This window comes from Larimichthys crocea, chromosome XXIV, assembly GCF_000972845.2.
Source record: "Larimichthys crocea isolate SSNF chromosome XXIV, L_crocea_2.0, whole genome shotgun sequence".
In the NCBI taxonomy this organism is placed as follows: Eukaryota; Metazoa; Chordata; class Actinopteri; family Sciaenidae; genus Larimichthys; species Larimichthys crocea.
Genome location: NC_040034.1, coordinates 803117 through 830093, shown reverse-complemented (window position 1 = coordinate 830093; position 26977 = coordinate 803117). Strand labels below are relative to the sequence as shown.

The following is a 26977-nucleotide window of genomic DNA, read 5'->3' as shown; positions in this document are numbered from 1 at the left end:
AAGAGAGGAAAGGCTATCAAGCTATTCAGTCTCCGTGTTGTCAGCACTTCAGATTAGCTGTCACATCGCTGAGGGAGAAACAGCTGAAGATTGGGGAAGGGTGATTTCATCTGAATAATTTCATGCTTTGACTGGCAGAGCTCAACGCTCACCGTCCCAAGTCTTTGACGTCAGAGGAAGATAGACTGGATCAAAATAAAGACCCAGGTGCAGACTAATACATGAATAAAAAATCGTCTGCCCTTTTCGTGGCAAAACAAACCCATTAGATGAAAATGAACTCACATTTCCACTGAAGAAATTCCACTTTTTTCGAGTAGACAAAAAGACAATCTTTATTTGTGTGTTTCTCTCCTCGCTCTGACTTTTGTGTTTTTAACTTTTGACTGACTGACTTAAATGACTGAGGTCATCTTCCACAAAAAAAAACACCACAGAACAGAAAAGGAGACAAACTCATACATGACGCTCAGACCTGGAGGCATCCTACCACTACCAACCATGGATCACAGACCAGAGAAGAAGAACGATAGAAGGACAGCTTCAGTGGAATAGAAGAAGAGAAAACACTTTTTTTTTTTAATCTTCCACAGGCTATACCCCATCACTGCATCCCACACAGGAGTAATTAACAGTGATTTTAAATGCTACAAAAATAAGATGAAACAGGGAAGGAAGTGCTTCCCCTTGTTTGTGTTTCCTTGTGTGTGTGTGTGTGTGTGTGTTTTTGTACATGTGTGTATGTGCATGCCATGTCTCTGTAAATGTCTAGATCTGCGTGTGCTTTTCTACATATGTCTGCACTTTGTGTGTATCTGTACATGGGTCGTCATGTGTGTATGCATGTGTGTGTTCACAGTGCTTACTCATTATGTTCACTTCCCGACATTAAAGAAGTCTCAGTCCCATGATGCACACACTCTTCCTCCTCCTCCTCCTCCCTCCTCTGCTCCCTCTCTCTCTCTGTGCTGTTCCCTTTATAGTAATGTCCATGAATGCTCAGAGGAACAGTCCCGTTATCAAAGACTGTGTGTGTGTGTGTGTTTGTCTGTGTGTGTGTATGTATGTGTGTGCATGCGCATGTGTGTTTTTGTGATGCTACCACACACACACACACCTCGCCTCATTTGCCACAGTCTATGCACTTCCCTTATTGGTTTAACCCTCAGACCCAGGACCAGCTTCAGTCAGTGTTTACGTCCGTTGTGATCCAGCCTGGGCTCTGAGGGCTGATTTGCAGTCAGTTTCACCGTATGGGTCCATTTATCTCCCCCGGCCTGAGCTAATCCATCAACGACCGAAAGCCAGACAGGAGAAACGGCGTGTGGAGGGAGGTTGAATTTTTCCTTTTGATGTCTGAAAAAAAGTCTCAGGGAGAGCAAGAGAGCGGTAGCTGGGTGTTTCTGATTTTTCCCCATGAAAAAATATATCATCATTACAAACGAGATTGATCTGAAGGTTTCACAGTGGTCATGCAACTTTGAGTGTCGCCTCCTTTTCTCACCTGTCCACCGCTCATCCCTACTTCACCCGCCTCCTGCCCGCCCCCCCACCATCCCTCTCCGGAAAAAAAAAAACCCCTCCATACATCCTGCCAGTCCAAGAGAAGGTACTGTAAGTGACCACAGTCATAATAATACAGAAAGACAAAGAGGTGGGTGACCAGTGGTACATTCATACAGGAGTAAAGTCATGGTTCCAAAAGTCACCCGACCCAATCGACATTAGACAGTGCTGAAGAAGCCTGCGCTGGCCAGGCTGTGATAAATGCTTTGTTTAGAAACATGAATAAGACAAAACACATCCCACCTGAAAATATACACCTCACCAAAACCCCACCCAGAAAGAACACCCTCTACACACCACCCCACCCTCCCACTAAAACAGGCTATGATTATACTTGTCATTGTAATGTGACATCGGAGCTTCTCATGAAAAAATCAAACTGTATGATTTTTATATCACATTGCTGTGAATCTAGACTGGGTCTGAAAATATCAACACATATAATATTACATTTCCCATATGGCCGTATTCATTTAAATCTGTGCCCGCATTGTTTTCCCTTTCTTTTCTGCACAGGCCCGGGTCGCTTTTCTCCTCTCCATCTCTGTACATTTGCTCTTATTCTCGTTGCAGTTGGAACGGGTCCAGACAGTATAGAATTTCAATTACAATGCAAGCTTGGCCACTTCCAATTCTTGGTTTGACGATGGGACAGCAATGCGAGAAAAATCCAATTTTTGTGCATCCAGGCCTATCGCTTAATGCATCCTCGCCGTGATTGGATGATAGGAATTGCACTGGAACGACAAGTTTAATCATAGCTGCAGCTACATCTACCCCATCAGTGGCCAAGAGTCAATAGTCAAATCAAAAGGACCCCCTGATACGAGTGCAGAGACATTTCCCTTGTGTTTTTCAGCTGAGAGGCGCTGTTCCACCCAGAGTTCGGGGATCAGAGATGAAGGGCCGCTTCCCAAAAAGCTCAAGGCCCAACCCTCTCAGCCAGGCCTGGGAAGGGTGTCCGTGGCTGGGCCGTTGAAGGGGCTGGCAGTGGGGGTGGTTGGTGGTTGTAAAGAGGAGGTGGAGGTGGGAGAGGGAAGGACGGAGACAGAGGGCTTCCCTGAGGGGTGGTGGATTTAGAGGGACAGCCAGCCCAGCCCAGCCCTGCGACCGTGGGTGGGAGATCCAGGAACAGAAGGAGAGGGGGTCACAGCCAGGAGAAGAGTCCCAGGAGCAGTGAGGCCAGAGCAGCTAACAGGGCCATGGACCTTGGCCTCCAGCTTGGACCTCCATCAGTCAGGAAGGGCTCTGGAGAATCATATCCCGACCCATCTGGAACAGAACGAAGAGAGAAAAGGAAAAAACGACAAAACATCTGAACTGAGAAGGGACACACAGACAGATACAAAGACAAGACAAGTCTCCAAACAAAATTAATGAATTTAGCGAAAGACAAACAGTAGACGAGTGAAGGACAAACCAGAAAACTGTCACCCTTCAAAAGCCAAAGGAAAGGCAAGAGAGAAAGGCGCCAGAAAGAAATGAGAAGATGGAGGGAGGAGGAGAAGACGACAGCAACTGAGCTCTGCGGGGGGTTTAACCAACCTAATTACAGTTTAATCACAGAGACTCGGAATCTGGAGCAGCTGACACACACACACACACACAGAAAAAAGACACACATCCTTTACATGTGCCACCGCTCAGAGCTCACTCTTGTGACAGTATTTCACAGATGAGATGGAAGTTGCAATGTCAGACAGATTACTTTAACAGCACGAAAAAAGGAGAATCTCTAAGAAGCAGCAATGACAGAAGAAAAGAAAGTATGTTGTTTCAGTAATTATGGAGGAGGAGAGAATTTCCTCTACCCTTAGCGAGATTTGGAGTGATCTGAGCCTGGAAAGCCGTGAAGGCCGACTCTCATCCTTTTTACGAAGGATGTTCAAAGCCGCGTCATTATCTAGGGAGATGTGCTACTACCCAGGTTTAATTCCTCAGTCGGGCTTGAGTTGCAAACTCAAATCCGCCTTTGGAAAGACGTACAGGTAGATTATTTTAAAGATAACGCAAGTGTAGCGTAATGAGCAATCCGCAATCTGATCCTCATGTGTGCCAATATTCTGTTGGAGTTATTTTTGAACGGTAATATCATAGGCCAACATGGCACACTTGCGCCCTGTCCGTGCCAATATGTGAGGGAGCTATTTTCAACAGAGTTTATCTTACCAGGCCGCATGCTGTTTGGAAACAAAGACTCAGTATTATGTGGCGAGCAAGTCATGCTTTTTTACCACGAGGCTGATGCATAAGGAGAATTTTATTAGAAAATATGAAGTGTCTATTATTAGATTAGACTTCTACAGTATGCGATGGGTTTATTATTAGATTGTTCTCTTGTTTCTTATGAGCAAATCTAGCCGGTGGAGTGATGTGGAAGGGCTCTGTAACGTTTTTAGAGACCACTTTCAATCCGCTCTGTTCTCTTTCTGCAAGGACAGAAGGTCTCCCTCACACCGAGTGTGATGTGATGTGATGTGATGTGAAGTGATGTGATGTGAAGTGCGTATGCCACTTTGTGCCTGTGTGCATGCCCCGCTTCTTCTCCCTGTCAGTGTGACTGCGTCAGTATATGTGTGTGTGTGTGTTTGTGTGTGTAAAGGTGTTAAAGTGTTGCCTGGCTGGTCTGAGAATCAGAGCAGAGAGTGTTGCCGGGGCACTCCATCAGACCTCTTATTCTCTCCCCTAATTTTACTTTGATAGCCAATCTGGACCTTTGTGTGTGTGTGTGTTTGTGTGTGTGCTCGTGAGTGTGTAGTTAGAGCGTGACTTACCTGGAGGTCTGACATACACCTTCAGCTTTAGACATGCTCGCCCCACATGGTTCGGGTGAGGAGACGCTGTAAAAAAGCGAGAGAGATTGAAAGAGCGTATTAGTCGAGAGATAAAGCGATTTGAGCGGCTGATTGCACCCATAAAGTAAATGAAAACATTTAATAAAAGATTTTTTTTTTAATGTTCTGCCTCTGAGTGCTGTGAGGCTTATTATCGGCTGGTTGGTTCAACTGGGAGTTCACGGAGACTTGCAGCGTAACCACGGCCCTCGGGGCAAAAATGAGACGTGCTATTAACTCCCAAAGCCCTTCCCCTCTCTCTGTGTGTTACTGTTGCCTTCAAGTAAACAAATTTAACACGAGTTATTTTGCAGTATGTGCCATATGAACAATAAGAAAGGGCCTCAACATTTAAAGCTACAGCTGGTTATATTCTACATTTTTCTTGCTGTCAACAAATCCCATAAAATCCCATGGATCCGACAAACAACTGTTAACCAAAGCCTGCTATTCCTCTGCCGTCTACCACAAACACCTGCAAACACATAAATGAGACACGCCGGTGTGACACGTTTCTTCTTTTTTAACCGAACATGTGCACTGCGGTTTGTTTAAAACACGCCGTCTTACTGCTGTTTGCTGGGAAACTGCATCTGTTTTAAGACATTACCATGAATTTTTAAAAAGACACAATGTGTGGCCTGTTTTTTAAAAGTTACATTTATTCCCTCAGTAGGAATGAAAGGTTCTGGAGGCTGTGAAAGTCGCATGTTGACAATAAAAAAAAGTAGTTCTGCAGGACCCATGCATAATACATATTAATACATATTCATGGGATAGCAAGGGGAAGCATTGACAATGTGAGATTATAGCACAGAAATGAGATTAAAACCAATATAAATGGTAAATCAGACATTATATAGTAGGAAAGATGTTTTTCCTCATAATAATTTGTTATAATTTGACATTTATGTTGTCATTAATGCAGCCTGGATGACATTCATTGCTTCAAGCTGTTGGAGAGTTTCTACATTACGCCCTTTCAAAGTTCTCTTAAACACATGCTCCTCCAAGCTCCTGACTCCGGTAAACATACTGAACACTTCAGGCAGTGTAAACAAGTCTGTGAGGGATCGGGCTGCACACAGGGATTCAGTCACACTTCACGTTCATACCTGAGGGAAATACCGACTCTCAAATCGACCTAACTTGAATGTCTTTGGAATGGGGAAGGAAAATCCATGGAAAAATTCCCCACAGACGCGGGTCACTCTCGCCGTGAGGTGACATTGCTAACCAATGGCATCCGTGCTGAATGCCAAAAAAAAAAAAAGTTACTGTGATTCAAACCTCAAAGTAGAGTGAATGAAATGGAATCTAGGTTTTTAGTCCCACCACGCTCTGATGTGAAATAGAGCTGGAGACCTTTAAAAGAGATCAGGACCGACTTATGCACGCAGACGTGTGCGGACGCCAACGACAACGTGCCAAAAGAATTTGCACACACACTGGTTTGCAGGAGTGTGTGCGTGGAGACCTATTGGCCTTCTCCCTTGAGGAAATCCGCATAGCCAGAGCCCACAGTGACCCTAGAGAGGACCATCATCAAGATCCACAGCTCACAGGAAATAAATCTGACCCTTCCTCTGCCCTCTCCTCCCTCTTTTTCTGCCCACAACTCCTCCCTCCATCCTTCTCTCTGCCCTTCACCTCCTTTACCCTTTCATGGCCTCCCCATAGCCCACTTCCTTTGCCTCAAATTTCTATCAAAATCATCCACCTACCCTCCTCACAGCGCCCAGAAAAAACTATATATGAAGCCCAGCCAGCTTTGTATCGAGCTTTCTTCCCTGTTGTGTGTCTTTGTTTCATGTGTCCTACTGTTTCACTGACAAATGGCAACATTTCGGGGTTAGAAGTGGATAGATATACACCTCCTCCCCATCCCCATTCCTTTTCTCTGTGCCCTCCAAAAATGTTCACTTTTGTCGTTTTCTTTAAAAAGTCTTATCGGCTCGTCCAGCGCCTCCGTTTCCCAGCACATCCACAATCCAATGTCTCCTGAAAAAACCCATTGAAAATCACTCAACCTCATCAGATGGCAGCTGGGAGAAGTAAGGGGTGGAGTGGACCTGTCAACATGTCAGCCACATGACAAATACACACACACCAGCGCGCACACAGATGGGCGTGCGCGCGCACACACACACACACATACACACACAGGTCTGGCCACAGATCGCCATCAAAGGTCGATGTGTTTTACTTGGCGGAGTATCTGCAGAGATGAGACGCACACACTCATCGGATAGGCTCGGTGGTTAAAAGTGTCAACATGCTTTCGTTCCACATCAATACCGACCTGTGCGCGCGTGTGTGTGTCATCCTGTGTGTGTGTGTGTGTGCACATAGCAGACAGCGAGAGACAAAAACATGTGTGGTTGTCAGTCAAAATGATAGACATGGCCTTTCACGGACTCACAATCGCTTGACAACTGACCCCACAACCAGCTCCCCCACACCACCCCACCCTGCAACACACACACACACACACAAACACACTCCAATCTCGTGGAATACACACTAGCCTCAGGGGTCCCAGAAACACAATACTATAGTCAGCAACTATACAACTCTGGAGGGGCCCTGTCCATCCTTACATGAGACTGAAAACAAAAGAGTGTGTGTGTGTGTGTGTGTGTGTGTGCCGACTGGGAAAAGTGCAGTAGGACATCGGGTAGCTGTTATCTTCTGCCTCTTTAGCTCGCTGACTCTCGCCTGCTGTGTCTTTGTGACAGCGCAGACAACAGACCGGGGCGAAATATTTGCAAACACTTAGTGCTGATTTGTAAAAGTTACTCTTTAAGACAGAGGTGATACTTTAAGCTTAGCATCTGTCACAGTGCAGCACATTGCATTTAGTTTTTCAGTGACTGCATTAGTTTCCAAAATCGTGTCACTGCGTTAAAAATAAAACCTGAACACAGGAAGGCGACAACAAATTGAATTTAAACCTGCATCAGTATCTGTCAAGGTTCTTTTTTTTTTTTTGCCTCTTCTGAAGAAGGAGACTATCGCTGTAAAGCCGGTATCACCATGCAAGGGCAAAAAAACTCGACAAAGAAATATATTGCGCTTGCATGCCGACCTGAAACTGGCTGCAGAGGACCTTCATCCCATTATGGGTCATGGTGAGAATGCATCATCTCCTACTAAAAAGGTTAAGGTCAGATTTCAGCCAACTGTGCAGCGGTAACATAGGAAGAAATAAAGAGACCTGTGCCAGGCTGCATACTGGCGGAAATGTCTGCCGGAGAATCAATTTCTTTTTGACAAATTCTGAACAAGATACCAGCGTACGATAAGGTTTTTTTTTTTTTTTAGAGAGTAACACAAACTCATTTGTTTAACAAATTACAACTTAAGGAGAGAAATGATTTCCCAAATTAGTTTGAGAAAGTCATTTCCCAAAAGTTTTAGCTTTATCTCAGAAAGCGTTGCTGAGTTTGCACCCTTCAACTTCACCACATGGCAGCTCGAGGCGGTCTGTACTCGACAAACAACAAAATATATTGTTTATTCAAAAAAAAAAACAATCCATGCATGCATTTTCCTCACAATTAACCTCGAAAAAGAATCATTTTCTTTTTTTTCCCCAGCTGGTCTGTGGACCCAAACGGGCAAATGTCTTGTCACAAGCCTAACAGCTCTTTGCAGCCTCCGCACAGGAAAAAAAAAAAAAAAGTGGCACTTCTTTGTGCGGCGCCAGAAAGTTTGGACACTGACAGGAAAGCTTTTGAAAGTCAATTTAACGTGCTTTCCTGTGATTACCAACTGATCTTGCTCTTAACTGTCCGGATGCGGTAAATCTATCCCACCCATCTGGTACACCGAGCAGCTGAAAACAATGTTTAAGAGTAATTTGAAGCTACTATTTGTCCCATGCCTGGTGGGGGGAATGATAGCTTTTTAAGTCTGTTCAGAAAAACAGTCTCAGGGGGCAAGGCCCATCTGTGATACTAATACATCACTTGTTGAAGTGAGGAGAAACATCAATACAGCTAATATAAAAATGATTACAAACTCCGCCTGGTGACATTTTTACCACTTTGCTGAGCACACCACTTATGATCTCAACAGACCTACGCTCAGAAATAAAAAGAGAGAGAGCGGGGGGGGAAGTAGGAGAGATGGAAGGTGTATTTATGCACGCCTGTGGGTGCGCAGGCGACATGGTGGGCCGTGTTTGAGAACTCTCTCAATCAACTTCTGTTGATTGCATATTTACATATCGTTTACGAATGCATACTGAAGAGGAGCGAAGTGGCAAGCACACAACGAACAGACACCCTTTACCTGCCCACACAGAAACACACACACACACACACTGCTTAGCTGATAACCCACAGATGTAGTAGTACTCGTTCCCAGGCCTGAACTCAAAGCCCAGGGAGAAGGGGGTGAAGAGCTGGAACTTCTCTGAGAAGCGCAGAGGTCCGTCAGGACCGCTGGGACGGTTGCACTCCCAGCGTTTGAAGCCACGCATCCTGTGCTGGCAGGAAGTGTAGCCCTCATGGTTGACCATGAACAGGATGTAGCGCTCCATGCGCCCGTGGGACGGTGGACCCTCGTAGTAAGGACAGTAGATGTCCAGATAGTCATTAATGTTCACTGCCACCCTGTACTCTCCATGCCAGAACCTGCAAAACAAAGAGAAAAAAGCAGATTAGCATTTTGTTTCATGAATAAAAATAATCACAAACAGACTCGGGATGCACAGAATCAGTGGGCAGACTTAAGGAATAGTTTACTGAGGTAAAGTAAGATAGTAAGAGACATACATTTTGAGATCTCCTACGATACTATGAATATTTACTACGTACAGTCTATTGGATTTCTGTATGATTGCACAGCATAAAGGAAACTGCGGCCAGCGTCCACCTTAATAATGCAAAATTGCATGATTGCTGTTAGAAAATTTTAACGTTTGCACATTTCCACGGGAAGATGCGAGTCGCCGTCTACAAAACAGCATCCCTTTAGAGACCCGTGGAGTTGCTCAAGGACACCTCAACAAACGCTTTCTGATAAACGCCCTTTTAAAAACACCTGAGTCATGGCGCTTTACAGCAAAAAAAACATCCTAGAGGGTGTTATTTTACTCATTTAATAAACAAGAGGAGGCCAGAAAGATCAATAACAATCCCGCTGGTTATGCTAAAAGTTTGCATAGTAACCGATTTTATTTTAATAAAAGCTCGGGCGAGCTACGCTTCATGGGAATTATTAGCATGTTTCAAATATCGTTTTCTTCCAGGGTGCATGAATAAGCCTCCTCGTATGATCCTCAGGAGAAGTGGGTCATGTGATGGTAGAGAGCACACATTATTATCTAAACCCCTAAAGCGATGCATGGAGGCGGCTGTGGTGAACGTCCACTTAGTTCGGTACACATACGGATCACTGAAGTTGGCATGATGAATAGAAGTGGGTCAGAGGTTACTGAAGAATTAGCGTTAGTATCTACACACATTGTATGGAGTATACATTGTGGTGATTGTCCTTGCTGTAGTCTTCCTTCTGGCGCCGAGTCAAAGAGCTTGTGTGGAATAATTGCAGGTAACATATGGAAACACATGAGATGGTGCTTGAACTCAGTCAGTGACTCCCCTTTTCAACAGTTTCTGCAAAGCCGACTACATTAAAAACATATGGCTGCATAATATGAGGATTTATTTATGTTTATATGATGGTGCCAATGTAGCTCGTATGGGAACTGAACTTCTGTTTACAATCATGAAGTCACTGGAGTGAAACTTTAAGGATAACGCTGCTGATATTCTATATTTTTGTTATTGTCAACAAATGCTATTAAAATACCAGAAAGCGACAGTATGTAGTGTGCCTCTCTGTGCTTCATGACTCCCCCCGTCTTGCCCGCGGCTCTCTCGTTTGGTCTGAGGACATAAATCTTTAGGAATGAATAAACACGCTGTAATGTTTCACTGAGACAGCCGCGTGTGTTATTTAGTGTTATTTACCGCCGCATATTGATACGCATTCGGTGCTAGTGAGCGTTTACAGCAGCTGGACGGTGTATTTAAATCAACTGAAAATGTGTCTGTGCTTATGGTTATAAAGGAACATGTCAAACCCGTGTGAGAACATGGCTCTTTTATGTGTTTTTAATACTTTATGGACAACAAGGAAAGTCTACAAAGGCACAGAAGAATAAGCCATTGTGTATCTGCCTTTAGGCCACACAGACTTGTTAGTAGAAGCTATTCATTGTTGGTTTTGTCCTCGACAATCAGAAAGCTATAGAATGTCACCAGACTTATCCGTGAAAAACACTTTTACGACCTCAGTATGAAGCAATTAGTGGTGCATTAGCAAAATCTTGTGATTTTGCATCTAGTTCTGAACCAGTCCACAAAACTGTTTCTGTTTTAAGCCTTATAACAAATACTTTGTTTGATGTATTTCATATCTGCACCCCTCTGTGAGAAAATAAAATTCATCAATACTTTTTTTTATTTTAAATATTTCATATTTCAGATATCAATAAATAATACGCACCCACTTGATAATCTTTTTGTTTTAGCGTCTTTAACGAGCCACAATCATTCAAAATTCCATTTTCACTTTGAGGCATTCTTCATTAAACCGTCATAACATTTCAAAATTCATCACTGTGATGTTGTAAAGCGTAACATCAAATCTCTTTGTGGGCATTTGTGCACATGTCTGTAGCAGCCACTTCCCTCCTCTCATGAGGCTCATCGTTAACATCACCATAGCTACTACTACTACTACTGTTATGATCAATTTAATTTCAAATGTACCCCGGCAAAATGCATTTAAAATTCAGCTGCAGCGCGTTATCAAATCTTGTTTCTCGAAGCTGGGTAAATTTGAGACGCAGGAAAATGTCTTCAATCAAACGAACATAAACAAACCCTGTTGTTGGCCAATCTTGATGTCTCGGATGGCGTGCCGACGCACACACACACACACACACACACACACAGATTGAGCTTTTTAAACAAATTCATCATTTTCTCCCTCACCTTGGCAGTAATTGATTGCCTGGAATGAAGACATTTTGGTCTAAGCACTTTTGGTTAGTGGGATATTTAGCTTTGGGACAAATTATCCCTATAACTGCAGTCCTATCTCTCCCCCAGAGGCTAAATCAGGAAGTGAGTTAGATGTGAAATGAGTGCCTTCATGCTTCGGTGCCCTATCAGAGCGAGTTTTGCAGGTTCTAAAGGGATCCTTGAACAGATCATTTAGAGGCATTGATCCACTGGGGAGCTCCTCTCGGCTCTCTCTGCTCCCAATCAACTCTGATTAACAACTAAAGGGGGTAAGGCAGAGGAGAGAAACAGAGGGGAGAGATGCTGAGAATGTGAATAAAAGGGCTGAAAGGAAAGAACAGAAGGGTGGGAGACAGGGAGTAAAAGTAGGGGAGGAATGGTGATACGTGCAGAATGAGGACAAAAGAGGGGGAGAAGGGGAGATCGAGGGAGGGATAATGAGAATGCATGAAATAGGAGTAAAACAAGACAGAAAGAGGAGAAAAGAAGGAGGAAAGGGGGGAGCAGAAGAGGAGGAGGAGGCCAGCTGGAGGAAGAGCAGATGGAGGAGGAGTTTTTCTGTCTTTCATTTTAATCTGTACATTTGTGGTTTTCCATCTGAGACAAATGTGCTTTGCCTATTGATTGTGCACTGATACATTTATGGATCTGAGCATGAGAACTTTGGGCACACAACAAAGTGTATGTGTGTGTGTGTGTTTGCGTGAGTGTGTGGTTGGTTAAATGGTAGCTCGGTATAAAGTGGATCTCCATGAGTGAGGATGCTCAAGTCCAAGAAAGGGCTAATGTGCCAGGATACATTAGGTTGTATTAAGCTACTCAGCGCCCTGCCATGCTCCTGTGACACTGTCTGCATTCCTAATACACCCAGGCCGAGAGGAAACTCTGTGTGCAGGTGTGTGTGTGTGTGTGCAGGTGTGTGCCACTGTTCTTCGAGCTGTTAAGCAGTTCATGTTGGTGTGCAATTATGTGTGTGTGTGTGTGTCCCTGCATTCCCTCCTATCAGGCTATGTGTCAAGTGGATTTAAACACACACACTGCACCGGGCCAAAAAGACATGGGAATGCACTCACACTTACTGCATGTCTCTTCCCCCTAAAGCCTATGTGTGTGATGTGTGTATCGTTGGCGTATGTGTCTTTCTTTCAGTGCACATATTTGTGATTTTATAATTAAAGAAGGAAGCGTTGTGTTGTCTGCAGAGCCATAATCTGTAAACGTCATTTGAAGGGATGTGCATACAGCGATTTAAGTAAGAATTAGGTAGGAATAAAGTACTAAAAAACAAGAGTATGGGGAACAAGAGCGTGACACTTTTTTGGAGAAATGAATTAAACCTTAAGTAATTGTGTAAATAATGGTTATTTATGGGGACTGTGCGACAAAGATTTGGGTAAAATGGTGTTAAAAAACAGCTACTTGTAGAAAACAAATATTCTGAGAACCCAATTCCCAATTCAGGACCCCAAAGTACCCAGTAGTAAACAAATAATATAATTTAATATAATAAATATAATTAACACATCTTTTCCTTTAAAAAGGTCAGTTGTTGCTCCCCATAGTCTTGTTTTCTTCCTGCGTAGCAGTTGGAACTAGTAAGTATAATATGTACAAATTACAAGTATTCGTGCAGTGCAATTACACTATAAAGTGTGTGAAGCTCAATAACTTTCTATTTTAATTTAACTTTACAAATGTTTAAGATTATGATATTATTATGAAAGTGTGTGTAAAGTAAGAATAAATATGTGTCAAACCAAAGAAGAAAGTGTTATTTAACCACCCAGCCAAATTTGAATGATTAAAAATATCGACAAGTTTATGAAATTAGGTGTCAAAATCGGGGAAAAAATTCATTCTCAGCTCCAGGACTGTGGGGGCGTGTCCTCTGAACGTGCTGAAGCCACGCCCACTCGTCGGAGCAGTCAAGCAGCAATTCTGAAGCGACTGAAACGTGTCAGATGAGTTCAGAAAATGACACGACTAACTTTGAAACACTCTGAGCTGAGATGAATTCATCTCTGTCTCTCTGCTAGAGGAGTGCAGGGGTATGTTCAGGGTGGCCTCAGCGTGTCATCGAGCCACCCTTTAGGGACCGCCCACAAAATCCTGAGACTGAAAACTGGTGAAAAACTGTTTGAACCTCTAACTCCACATTTCAGTACTATGTCATTCAGAGTCGTTTCACCCATATTTAATGTGTTTTGAAAGAAATCTCAGAACTTAACACCTCCTGAAAATCTCCAGCAGTTTAACTACTCGGCTGATGTAGCAGTGTACTTGCGGGTGTGTCAGTACACTGTGACTTCACTGTAGAGTGAGTGTCACATCCATCTGCTATCCTGGACGTGGTCAGACGTGAAACAGACTTTGATGAGCAGGCGGTGAACTTTTCAGGCTGGTGTCAAGTCACTGTTTTCTAGATAATGTCAAACATGACAGTGTTAAAGAGATCGATTTTGACACTGTCAGATTTCTGTGCCAGCGGCTGGTGACAGCTCGCTGTCGTTAATAGAAACTCCTAGCGGCACAACAGTCCCATGGCTTTTACAGTCAACCTTGTCAATTCTGTGAACAAGCAATTATTGGCAGGCATCTTTTATTTAACTGCTCCCCAGATACCCATTTTGGAGCATCAGCTTTAAGCACCTTTATTATTATAGCCAGAGTGATTGTTGACAGGGGACTTCATGCTAATATATTTCTGGTGATACTTTCGGGCATGAGAGACAATAAACAGAGCTTGTGTGACAGCTACTCTATACTTATTACTGTTTACAACACTCTGGTCTGACTCTGATTTATGGTATCTAATCTTTTTTGTAATCACTATTATTGAATTAATTATCTGGACTGTTTCCACAGTTCTCACAACTGTTTTCAACCAAAACAAGGTGAACTGCTGTTGTCAACATTCTTTTAATGAAATAGTTGTGCCAATCTTATTATCTTTCCTACACAATATTCATGTTATTTAAACCTGCAATAACTAATTTTTGCCAGTTCCGGGCAGCAGAAACAAGTTATGTTTCATTATTAAGTTGCATGCAAAAGCTTATTTACACATGAGCAACGTTATGATTCATTTGGCGTCACGTTTCTGGACACCTGATGAATGTAATTCAGTATTCATTCTCTATCATCTCATCTCATCAAAAAGTCCCGAGGGAAATATCGAACTTATCTTCAGCAGAGCTAAATGCGTAAGTTCAACCGGCTATCCAGCTGTGACTATCTGCCGTTTGGTGCCGAGCAGGTGGTGCACAGTGAATTTTTAGATCTTTTCTGGCAAAGAAAAAAACAATATGATGATGTGAAAGTGAAAGTGAGCCAGTCAGCCAAACAATGAGCTGAAAGCCGCCGTAAAGCTTCATGAAGCAGATTCAGGTGATAATTCCCTGTTGGATCATCACTTAAATTGAAGCTTCTCACATTACATATTGTCATTTTTTGTATAAACATATTGATTATAGCTGCTTTAAAGCCTCTATTGTATGTGTACAGTATTGTAATTTTCTGACCCTGAGTTGTAGCATCAAAGAATACACCAATACAAACCTGAACTACACACACACACACAAGTAAAATCCTTTTACTCGTGCTGAGAGGAGGACGCTGAGAATTTATAGAGCGTGCCAATTTCCACTGGGACGGTCTCATTTTTCAACATTCAAATCTCCCCCAAAACTTATCCCATCATAACAATTCGACAGATGCTGCAGTACAGTGATATATAAGTCTCCACACAGGGGCTTTAAGGTGGCTTACAGCAAAGTACAGTGCAAAATTATGAATTTCCACTAATCCTTTTAGTCATGCTGTGTAAACTTTTATCACCGGCACAAGAAATTGTGAATATTTTTCTTATTTTGAGGCAGATAAAACTTGATTATCTTTCATTTCCAGAGAAAGTTTTCTGTTATATTGACAGTCAGTATCATTTCCACACATAAAAACTAGGCAAAAAAAAAAATCCTTGAACTTTATAATATTCTTTTACAACTGAAGCCGAGCAGTGACTTCATGAAAAAGACAGGATCTTAAAATATGCAGATTGGTGTTGAAGTGCATGTTTTTCAGTACACTGTCTTTTCAATTTTTTTTGTTTGTTACGCCACTTCAAACCATTTCTTCCTTAATATTGTCCGCGTGTAAACCTGTGCAACATGATATGATGGTTTGCTTCGTTCCTAATCCCGCCCGATGTCTCCAAGATTCTCCTCACCCTTTCAATGCGATTGAATTGTCTGGTGCGGGTTAGCCAGTCACAGCTGAGGACCTCGGCTTTTGGTTGCTGCCTGGCTCGTCTGTGTAAAAGGTGCTCATGGTATTGTGTGTGCACATTGGGATGAAAATAAAATAAGAATTCAGGTTTAAGCATGTATATATATCTATATCGGATGTCTAGTTATGGAATGCAGATGCAAATATCTGCACGTACAGTAATAAATATCTGCGTCTGGAAGTAGTGGCCAGTCTTTAGTATTCAGGCGCCACTGAGTCATCAACATCATCTCTCAGGATGGAGGTGATCAAAGCCTCCGGTTGGAGAAGCCTCCGATGTTTACCATACCTGCCTGTGTCCTAAACAGCAGGCCAGACCAACCAACACACATCAAAGGATGCTTCGCTCTCTCTCCTCCTATTCCCTCTCTGTGTCACTCCCCTTCTCCATCCATAACTTTCCCCCTTTTTTCCCCCGAGCTTCACTTGATCTCCCTCTGTCACTCTCGTTGATGCGGCATAAAAAAAACTTCTGAGTGTGAGATGTCAGTCAACGGAAATGCTTTCCATACGGCATCGAGATTTTGGTTCAAAAGATGCTTCAAAGAGATACTAAAAAAATAAAAAATGTAATGATGCAACGGTTTGATGTACGAGGTCTGTGTCAGGCAAAGCTCCATGTAAACAAAAAGAGGGCAAAAAATAAAAAGGAAATAAATGGTGGCTGCTCGATTAGAAGATCACATCATGTACAGAAGTCCAGTAAATTATTTCTGGGATAATAAGGTAATTTGCTAACAGAAGTCCAGTAAATTATTTCTGGGATAATAAGGTAATTTGCTAACAGTGGGTGGAACTGTTTTTATCTGCACATAAGCCTGTTTATTTAAATAAATATATATCTTTTCACACCAGTGACAAATTAGTAATAATTATGCAAAGAAAGGAGTACGGTGTCTTTGTGTCATAGAGCGATGACGTCTGTGTAGGGAGGAAGTTGGGCTGGATGGATGGGTCAGCAAAACAATACTTGAATTCTCGATTAAGACGTCCTTCATGTGTCAGTCTGGGTTATTATCAGGCTGATATCATGTAGTCTGAACATGGCGTAACATGAGAGACAGCTGTTCGATTCCTGTTTCCAGCAGACAGTCCTGTAAAGCGCTCAGCCACGTGTTCATTATTGTAATCTAGCGACGAAGCTTTCCTAAAAAAAGAGGTTATGACGTCAAAGAAGCGGATTTGCTTTTCCAACCGTGTCCGGCTTGTATTGGAAAAATGTCACCTACCGCTGATCACGGTGTCAGATGTTGTGAAATAAAGATGCATGAGGGTGAGCGCACAGGAAAAGGCGACGAGGTAGACTGCTAGTTATTTAACACAAATGTAACACGGTTTAAAATATTTTTAAAAATTCAGCTTTGCAAATGTTTTATGAGGAAGGTCAGGCACGAGTACATTTGGTGGACCTCGTTTATGCCGAGAAACACTGACTGTGAACAGAACTTTAAAGTAAGATTTTAAAAGCGTAGTGAAATCAAACTTCTTATTCCAATAGAATGTAATGTTGCTTATTCCCCATATTCCTCCATGTTTCTTGGAAGAGGATTAAAGACGAACAGGTTTGACCAATCAGATGTGGACTGATTTTGAATCTTTAAGCATCCTGTTCACCTTCACTTCTCCAGTCGGAGGCAAAAACTTTGGGAAAACTCAAAACTTTCGTTGGCAACTTCTCTCTGCAGGCACCGTGGGTGATACTTTCTGCCAGAGTTTTATCATCATTCTCTTATTGACAGTAATGAACATCCAGTTTTTTTTTTTTCTTTCTACCACATACCAACACGAAGACACTGCGCCATTATCACTGGATAACCACAGCCAACTCCAGGCACCGTTGGCTGTCTTTTAAATGTAAAAACCTACATATTCAGCATGTGAAATGTGCACAATTTCACCTCATTTGGCTTCCTGGCAGGAAGAAACTGGAGGCTGTTTCATGATGTGTGGGTGTGTGTGTGTACGTCTGTGAGTAGCCTCAGTTACGCTTGCTGTCTCAGTCTGCCGCGCCGCAGCTTCAGTCACTCTCAGCGGTCTCTCCAATTAACTCCGCGTTACTCTCCATTTCTATCTCTCCGTCTTCATCTGCTCCTGTCTTCTCTATTTTGCTCCCTTTCTTTCCTTTGGTTCCCTCAATCCTCATCTCACCTCACTTCAGATCCATTTACTCTTACGTTCTCCTTGTCCCCTCTTGTTCTTCCTTTCACTTTCCTTCCAGGAGCATCTTTTGGCATTGATACTTTCTCCTTTTTTCAGTTTTCATGACTTTCATTCTCGCTTGTTTTCTTCTCCTTGTTATTTCCTTTGTCTTAACACACCCCTCCTCTATCTGCTTTCAGCTCATTCTTCTTGAATGTTTAAAATGACTTCTCCATACACACTCACACACCCACCTTCCTCTTGCAAAAAAGACTCTTTAGCAGCTTTTCTCTCAGCATGAGGTCGTCGTCTTTGCCACCGCTGCCGATGCTTAGGTATGTGGGCCAAAGTAAATACGTTACCACCCTCTTACACAAACTCACGCTGAGACACATATACCTACATATAAACACACCGTAACCCGGGCACATGTGCACTGAAACACATATAACACATTTTGACAGTCACCACATAAACAACGAGATGTGTTCATCCACATTAACACACACACACACACACACATGGGCAAATACTGGGATTCAATAAACAGACACGCATGTTTAATTATGTAAATTAGCCCTTGATCTTCACTTTGCACCCAAACAAGAAGGAGACACAGCATAGCACGCATGAATACAGTACAACCGCAGAGAGCCTTAACCATCAAAAACACGCTCGCGCCCGCATTCCCGAGCTCAAGTTGTGTTGTTTTGACAAGTCGCACATCTGTCACTCTGAATTATGTCGTCCATAGATCACCCTGGTGACATTCACCACATCTGAAAGGTTATTATGTATTGCTTCAAGACGGAGCAACGCAGGCCCCCCACGGATTAAATGCTGCCTTTGCCAATCCCAGGCAAATTCACACACACACACACACTGTCAGACACAAACATGCTCCCCGTCATACATACCGACACATACCAACCGACACCCACGGCACCGAATTAACATAACAAACCCCGTCAGAAAGAAAAACTCTAGACCCCCTGGAAGAATAATTGTCACCTTGGTGATGCGGTAGCTAAAATATGAACATAAAAAGTAGGCAGAAAAGACCCAGAGAAAAGATAGGAGAGAGTGACAAAGCCACTGACGGATGGACAAGAAGGATGAGTTAGCGAGACAAGACGAGATGAGAGCTCGGGCACATGCTGGCGAATCTGACAAGCTGACAGCCAGAGTGCATGATATCCTGCCTGTATCGGCCTCCTTGTTTTTTTTGTGAGGTGGGGCATTCACCGTGATGCAGCACCAGCTTTGGCACCGCCGACAGCGTAGACAGCGGCGTGGCTGTATTGGTATCGACAAGGTTGGCCCCCAAAGCAAAAAGCGAGAAGTAGTTGATGGCTGGTGTCCGAGGCACAGGAATCACTCAACACAGAGGGAGGGCGAAACACAAGAAAGGATTTGTGTCAGCACCCTGCAGAAATGTCACGTATCCACAGAGTCAATGTTTAAAGAAGGCTGGCTGATTTATTTTTCACTCCGTCAATACTCATACATTCTTTAGATTTTTTTTATGATGCAGTTTTAATGACTTTTTTTTTTCTTTTACAGATTGGGAGATACTTTCTGCTGTCAATCAACATGTTTTTTTTTTTTCCCCGTTAAGACCCAACAGAAAAGTTTTCTTTCAATTTATTCTTTTGTACTTTTGTTGTATTTTCCACCAAAAACAACCACCCTATTTGGCCAGGAGAGCAACTTTGCTCTCCAAGGGCAGAGCTGCACAACCAAAACACACCACGGTTTGGCTTTGTTCTACTCTATATTCATTCTTTTAACCTCAAACTTCTCAGGTCTGGTAAGTCTAATAAATCCTACAGCCATGGCTGTTTTTAGGAGGATGTAGTTTGCAGTTTGCTGTTATTTAGCCGACCTTCGTTGCTATAAATGGGACGGACAGACAATCATAGAACATAATAACCTTCATGATGCAGGGATTCATTACAGGAGTGCTGTATCCGACTACATTATACACATTTATATATCGAGTGTAATTGCTGTCATCGCTTGTGGTTTGTGATTGACAGCCTGACTGACAGAGCATCGGACATAGTGATTGACAGGGTGACAACATGATTATGTAACCGGCCATCATGGTTGCCGGCTCACTGGCTCATTAACTGACTACCTGGATAACTCACTGGGTGAAAGACGTAGTCCAGCCACTTGACTACTAATCTTCCTCATGAAACTGGCGGAGTGTCAAACTGACTGACTGGTTGACTGACTTATTAACTGTCTGTCTGGCTCTGGCATCAGCCTCTGGCTTAAAGATCTCCGTCTAATATGGACGGGTTGATCCAGATTGACGAGGTGAACTAATCCATGTAGTTTGGGTCAAATCGCTTGAGTCTCCGCGGGTTGGAAGTCACAGAGGGCAGAAGAAGCGAACGCGGGGGGAAAGCTAGTGTATAGATTGCTTTGCAGCATCTCTAATGAGTAATTAAACACTTGAATGGAGTCCAATTAAGATACACACTGTGTCTGCAGGCGCGCACACACACACAGCCAGCCACACACACATACTGTACACATATCAATGTGTAGACACACAAGTAAACATCAGCATGTAAACAAAATCAAAGACACACAGAGGGAAGCGTGCACGATAATATTAATAGTCACACTCCTACGAGTAAATCCAAAATAGAAATACACACTTATATGCAAACACACACACACACACACACTTTCAAGTCTCGCCACATTAAGTAGAGCCATATGCACTGAACGTTGTACGTGGTGCTGGATGGAGTGAAGGTCAATGCCGTCTGACTTCCTCCCTCTGTCCTTCTTCCTCTGTTTCATTCTCTCCGTCTCCGTCTTTCCGTCTCCCTCCTGTTCTGTCCATTCTCTCTTTGTATCAATCCTATTTCTGCCACTCACTTTCAATTTCAATCTCATTGCCAATTCCAAGGTGCTAAAAGCCAAAGAAATCTGAATAAATAAAAACAGATTGTGAGCAGAGAAACGACAGCCTGAGTTTGTGTTGACCTGACTCTAACGGACGAGTTTGCATGTTCTCCCCGTGTCTGCGTGGGTTCTCTCCGGGCGCTTCCTCCCACAGTCCAAAGACATGACCTTAATAGGTTAATAGGTTAATAGGTTAATGCGAGCGCTGGCGACTTCAGCGTCCAGGGTGTACCCCGCCTCTCGCCCCAAAGTCAACTGGGATAGCCTCCAGCCTCAACATGACCCTGACGAGGATAAGCGGTTACAGATAATGGATGGACGGGGGTGACCATGTGAATTATGATGGAAGTAATGTAATGTTTTTTTTTCTTCTTGAAAGCAAACAGTTCACACAAAGTGTGGCAAAATTGGTTTATAGCTGCTCTGAAGGGCCAAGCTCAAAGGTAGAATAAAACCTGACGCCACGTTTCAGACTCCGTCAGTGTCCATGAACGCTTTTAGTGAAATAAAAAGGGCAGCAGCGAGAAGTGTAAAAGATGACAAAAGCTCAGCTTGAGAGAGAAGTTCAAACCCTGCATACTCTCTCACCTCCACCCACCTGCAAGCATGCCGATAGCAGAAAACATCTCAGGGAGAAGGTAGTCGAAACTTTCCGACTTTCTACCATTTATTCATGTAAAGTGGGTCTAAAACGGTTTGCTCTTTAAATATTACGGCGTTTTACTGTAAAATTGTGAAAAACTACTTTATTCTGTATACACATCCTTAAAATGTCGTATAAATATAAGTTTAGCCTTGAAATATGACAAAGAAATACTGTTTTTATGAAAAAAAAACTGGCAGCTGTGGTTATTACAGTAAAATGATGTTAGTACCGTTGATTTAATGATTAAGTTTGGCGTTTTATTCCATATTTAACCGTATAAATACGTTTTTTCTCCATCAGGAGAAATTTAGTTTTGCCTTATAATTAACATGAAAATGCCATCTGAAAGGTTTTACCATGAAATATTACAGTATTTTACTGTAAAAGAGAAAAACACCCATGACTGTCACACCCCGGATGTGATCCAACTGAATTTAAGTTGTATATGTAGACATATTTTATCGTTATCGTCTCTGGTCAAAACTAAACAAAGCCTTACTCCAGATGAGGCGGATCAGTAAAGATTTATGGGTATAAATAATTTTTGTGACAGTCATTTGTAAAAGTTTTGGGAGGCACTGACAAATGAGGTTCTGCTTTCAGTGGCGGCAGGTCTTCCAATGTTCCTACAGTGTGAGTTGTTTTGACAGGTTTTATTTTTTAATATTTAGGATATGGACAACAAGATGGGCGTCGAGGTGATATGAACTACAATCAATTAACTAAAAGAAAGCAAACTATTTCAAACATTTCTTTGTTATCTGGGAAAGACGTCTCCTAAATTGCAACAGGAAGCGTCTTACTTCTTAATTTTTACTACAGATCAAGAAGAAGCGCTGCTGTCTCTCTCTCTGACTCTTCCTGTCTCCCACTCAACACATCTTGTAGTAATCCCACGGTGCCCAAACCCTCTTTTCTCATCTTCTTTCTTGTCACTGATCTCTCAAAATTCCACCCCCACTCCCTCTTCTCTTCTGTCTCCTTCAAAATTCTTCTTCGCTCTGCAAACGTTACATCTGCGACTTGACTTACCACCAAAAAAAAAAAAAAGAAGAAGATTTTTTTGTAGTTGTACCACATCTTGGTTGGATAATGAACACTTTTACAGATGCTCTTTGTAGAATCATTCTCAAATAGTTTACATAGAGCCTTTATAGTATCATCAGAGTGTTTTAAAAAATTGAAATCTTACAAAAACCAGCAGTGTTAAAGTACATTTTTAAAGCGCCGCTCTCTACTCTGATTTTCTATTTTTAATGATAAGTCCAACTGAAGTTGGATTACATCTCTCTCCTCTGTGAATCTCTTGTCCAGTGCCCTCTTGGCTTCATGACAGCACCGCCTCCGCCTCTGTGTGTACGTAGAAATGCCCTTGGTTCTCTTCTTTGCATACAGTTGATCAAATCATGAAATGTATTTGCATGAAGCAGGAACGTCACTGTTTCTGTCACAGGCTCTGACGGTCACACTCAACAGCCAGACAGTACAAAAGGAGCCATGACCTTGAACTGCAACCCCGCATTACCGCCACAGCACGGCCCCTTTATGCTGCTAACAAAACACTATCTGTCCTTGGACTTGTAAGCGATAGTTACAAACACAGGTTCATTTACGTTTGATGGGTTTTAGATGCATTCGAAGCCCCCCTAACCAACCCTTCCAAAAACCCGTTTATGAACTTCCATTCATGCATGAGTAGACGTTCTGATGGGGGGGACAATTATTTCAGCACTTAGCACATCGATCGACACCACGGATGCCATGAACGCAGAATTTACATTGCCGTGAAGTTTGCGTAGGACGGACTGAGACGCTTTCTCTTTTTCTGACAGCTAACTGTCAGCCAATGATGTTTGCCGATATGACTCATAACAATAACACACTGATTGATTGACACATACGGAAAAATCATTGTTGAATTCAAACGTGTGATGGATTGTTGTTGTTTTTATAACGAGTTGGTCGGACAGAACAAGATAAACGTCTACTTGAAAACAAGTATGACATTATTCTTAACATTTATTATTAAGATTATATAGTGTTTTACAGATATTTCAGGACTTGCAACAACCAGCTTTAGACTGGGGCAATCCTGGATAATCTGGAACCAGCTGTGAGCAGCATTATACAAACAAGCAAGCAGGCAAATAGTGACTTAAACAATACATCATTTAGCACACTCTAAAAAAGAGGATACATTTTTGGACAACGTGTGTTTTAGCCAGCAGCATCAAATTGAAATAAAACAAGAAAACTCGTCGGATGCATGCAGTAATCTGAATTTTTTAAACATCACGTATGTGAGTGACGAGGCTACGCGAGGTAGGGGATCACAGAAACCTGATTTCGCTGGCTGGATCTCCCTGGAGAACGCCTATGTCTTCGTACAGACGTAGCCGGGTTTCTGATGAGCTTTTTTTTACAAGTATGCACGCGCACAACAAAGACAGAAAAAAGTCGCTGTGACAGCAGAGCTGCCGCGTGAAAGAAAGAAAGAGTTCATTACACGTAGCAGTGAAACTTCATATTCAGAATAATTCCATGTCGAGTAACTGAAACTGAAAGTCTAAATCAAAATAAGTCCATTTTCACAGCTGGACATTTGTCAAAGCCGCTGCCGCACTTAAGGTAACCAGGTTACTACGGTGCGTGTAAATGCGATCGCCTGCTTAACCTGAGTTCTCCGAGCGACCTGGTTTCTTTCAAACGTGGCCCACTCAGACGTTTAAAGGCTTTTGAAACATGTCCCTCAGACTTGATTTTCTTCCTTTAAAAAAATAAAATATACATCACTAGCACAAGAACTTGACCTTACCCCTAACCCTAATGTTGATTACAAAAAGAGTTCAACTTCAACAAATCAGAGTAATTATTAGTCAGTAGAATCCCAGAAACCCAAAGCGAATCCTCTTTTTTTTTTTTTTTTTTGGTGTGTAGTTTCAGTTTCTTTCTCATCATCTCCATGTGTTCAGTCTAATCTTTTTTCTCTCTCTCTCTCTCTGATCATCTTCTTCCATGGTACTCCTCTCCCCAAATTTCCTTCTCTACCCGTTCATTCCTTCTCTCTCTCTCCCTCTTTCCATCTGGGTTCTCTCTATGAGCATTAATCAGAGTGCTCAAGCACCATGACCAAAACAACTCCACAGGGACTGGCTGCTTCTCTCTCTCTCTCTTTCTCTCTTTCTTTCTTTCTCTCTCTCCAAGTCTCTCTTCCTCAGTCTTACTCCTTTTCTTTTTTTTCTTTTCTCAAATACTCACAGATAGCCTCCACCCACGACATGCACACACACACACACACACACACTAAGAAATCCATAAACATTAGTCAATCTTGGTTATGATTTCAACCTAGCCTGAAGCTACTTTGGTTGTGATGGTAGAAGTCTTTCATCCATCTCAAAACTTACTGTTGCCAGCTGCTGAGAGCTGATTTTCACAGAATACGTTCAAACTACGGAGGGAAAGAGGGGGGGGGGGACAAATTGTGCAAAGATGTCCTGCAGTAATGTTTTTTCATGCACTTATTTCAGGGGACCATCAATCACAGCCGAGTCAATGCAAATCACTGACCGAGTTATAAATTCATGCTATCAAACAAGCTTCTTTTTTTTTCGGTGGCTGCAGCTCGAAGCAGCTATTGCACAGAAAACTGCACAGTTGCGACGCACATCTGGATGCTGCGAATCCCTCGACGTTACGCAGACATGGTTGTGCTCTTTCAGAGCAATGACTCACGGCTTGTTGATGAGGACGTTGCCATTTTGGGAGACATGGCTGTGATCAATATAGTACGGCGAGGAGGACACACACACACACACACACACACACACACACACACACAGACGTATACAGTGTGTCGCAATGAGAGCAACACGATACGGTTGCAGATGAGTGTTTATTGACAAGTTGAGTCACTGGAAAAAGTTTCTTGTCATCCTGGAGAGAAGACAGCAGCAGCTTGAAGTGATGTTCAAATATAAGATATATTTCTTGTATATTAATTGATTATATGTAACGGTTTGTAAGATGAGATTCATTTTGTGGAGGTTTTTTTTGAAAATGCACATCTCTGCATATATTATTTATGTATTGCATATTTGAAATGTTCATATTTTTGGGTTTAGATGAGGACTATATAATGCTTTGCATACTATCACGTAATTCGTTTCCCGTCTCAATCAATTGTAAACAAAGCAACACATCAGCATGGAGGAGGCTTTTTCTGCACTCTTTGTAGTTTAGACACACATACCATTATTACTGCAATAAATTAAATTATAATCAACTCATAAAAAGTTTTTGAATAAATTGAAATACATCCAAAACTCTGCCGCTCGTTGACCACGTCACCCCTGTCCTTCAGAACCTGACTGGCTCCTGGTAACACACAGCACAACCAGTTTAAAATCCTCCTCCTCCTCCTCCTCCACACCCAGGCTGCCTCCTAACTCACAGACTCGCTCCACGGGCACACTCCATCCCAAACCTCCTGACTCCACCACACAGGAACCAAGCACCGAACCAGAGGTGACAGAGCCGCCTCCCCCCTTCCCTCTGGAACTCTCTCTGCAAACACATCCGTGACTGCACCGACCTACCGACCTTCAAATCCTTGACAAATTTCAAGTGTTTTTGTGTGTTGTCTTAATGTTTTCACACTGTAAAATGTCTTTGAGTATCTAGAAGAAAAAATGTACGATTATTATTATTAAAATACAAAGGACAGATCAATAAAACACACAGATTCGTGAAAAAAACATTAAAGTGACTTAATCAGGGGTCTCCAAACTATGGCCCGCCTAAACAATTGGAGTGGCCCACTTAACGATCCCAAACATTCCCTCTAAACATGGCCTGTTTTTCAAAATTGCATTTTTCTATTATAAAATATCCACTTACGAACTATTTACAGTACTAGCTAATTTTCATCCCCTCACACAATGGTATATTCCGACGTGACTTTGCTCGTGATCAACTTTCGCGCAATCTGCCCGGGGGATTCAACTCGGCGGGTCAGGGACGGCCTGGACGGTGCGGGAGGATCCCTCGCCGCAACCGGCTCTGGGTCGGCTTGGAAAGGCTCGGGGGCGAAGGTGGCTCACGGCTCCGCTTTACAGCGCCCTCCTGCCCGGACCTCGCCGCTTCCTGGGGCCATGGACTTAGTGCTCACTACGCCCTCTCCGCGACTGTCGAATCGCAATTTATCGCAACTTTCACTTCCTCCCGCAACAAAATCGCAACAAAAATGTAAAAAGCACCGCAACTTTCACCGCAATCTTTTTTAAAACCTCATGCAACATCAGGCATTTTAGGCCGCAACTATTTCAAAAAAGGCCCATGAAATCCTGGTGGGACTGATATCATTTCCGGTTATAGACTGACCCCGGCCCCCCATCACAGAAAGGCAAGTTGATGTGGCCCGCACCGAAAAAAGTTTGGTGACCCCTGGTCTTAATCATCAGATATTACATATTGACACAAAAGTTCTGCATGCATCACCTGTTCTGTGCTATATATGAACTAGTGTGGGACTATCTGTCTAT

The 26977-nt window shown here is 42.7% G+C and overlaps 1 protein-coding gene across 3 annotated transcripts in view; it reads right to left on the bottom strand.

Moving 5' to 3' along the window:
* LOC104920056 (ephrin-A2) overlaps positions 1–26977 on the bottom strand; it is a 97414-nt gene that overhangs the window by 16634 nt on the left and 53803 nt on the right. Inside the window, exons 2-4 of one of the 3 annotated variants that reach the window (XR_003461693.1) lie at positions 8748–9040; positions 4341–4406; positions 1103–2838 (exon numbers count right to left, since the gene is read on the bottom strand). Coding sequence is in view for 2 of the 3 variants with exons in the window: in XM_027275248.1 (XP_027131049.1) it covers positions 2714–2838; positions 4341–4406; positions 8748–9040 (484 nt within the window). In the remaining variant the exon portion in view is untranslated. Of the gene's footprint in view, positions 1–838; positions 2839–4340; positions 4407–8747; positions 9041–26977 lie in introns of those variants that run through there. The other 2 variants (XM_027275248.1, XM_027275249.1) reach the window with 2 other exon arrangements.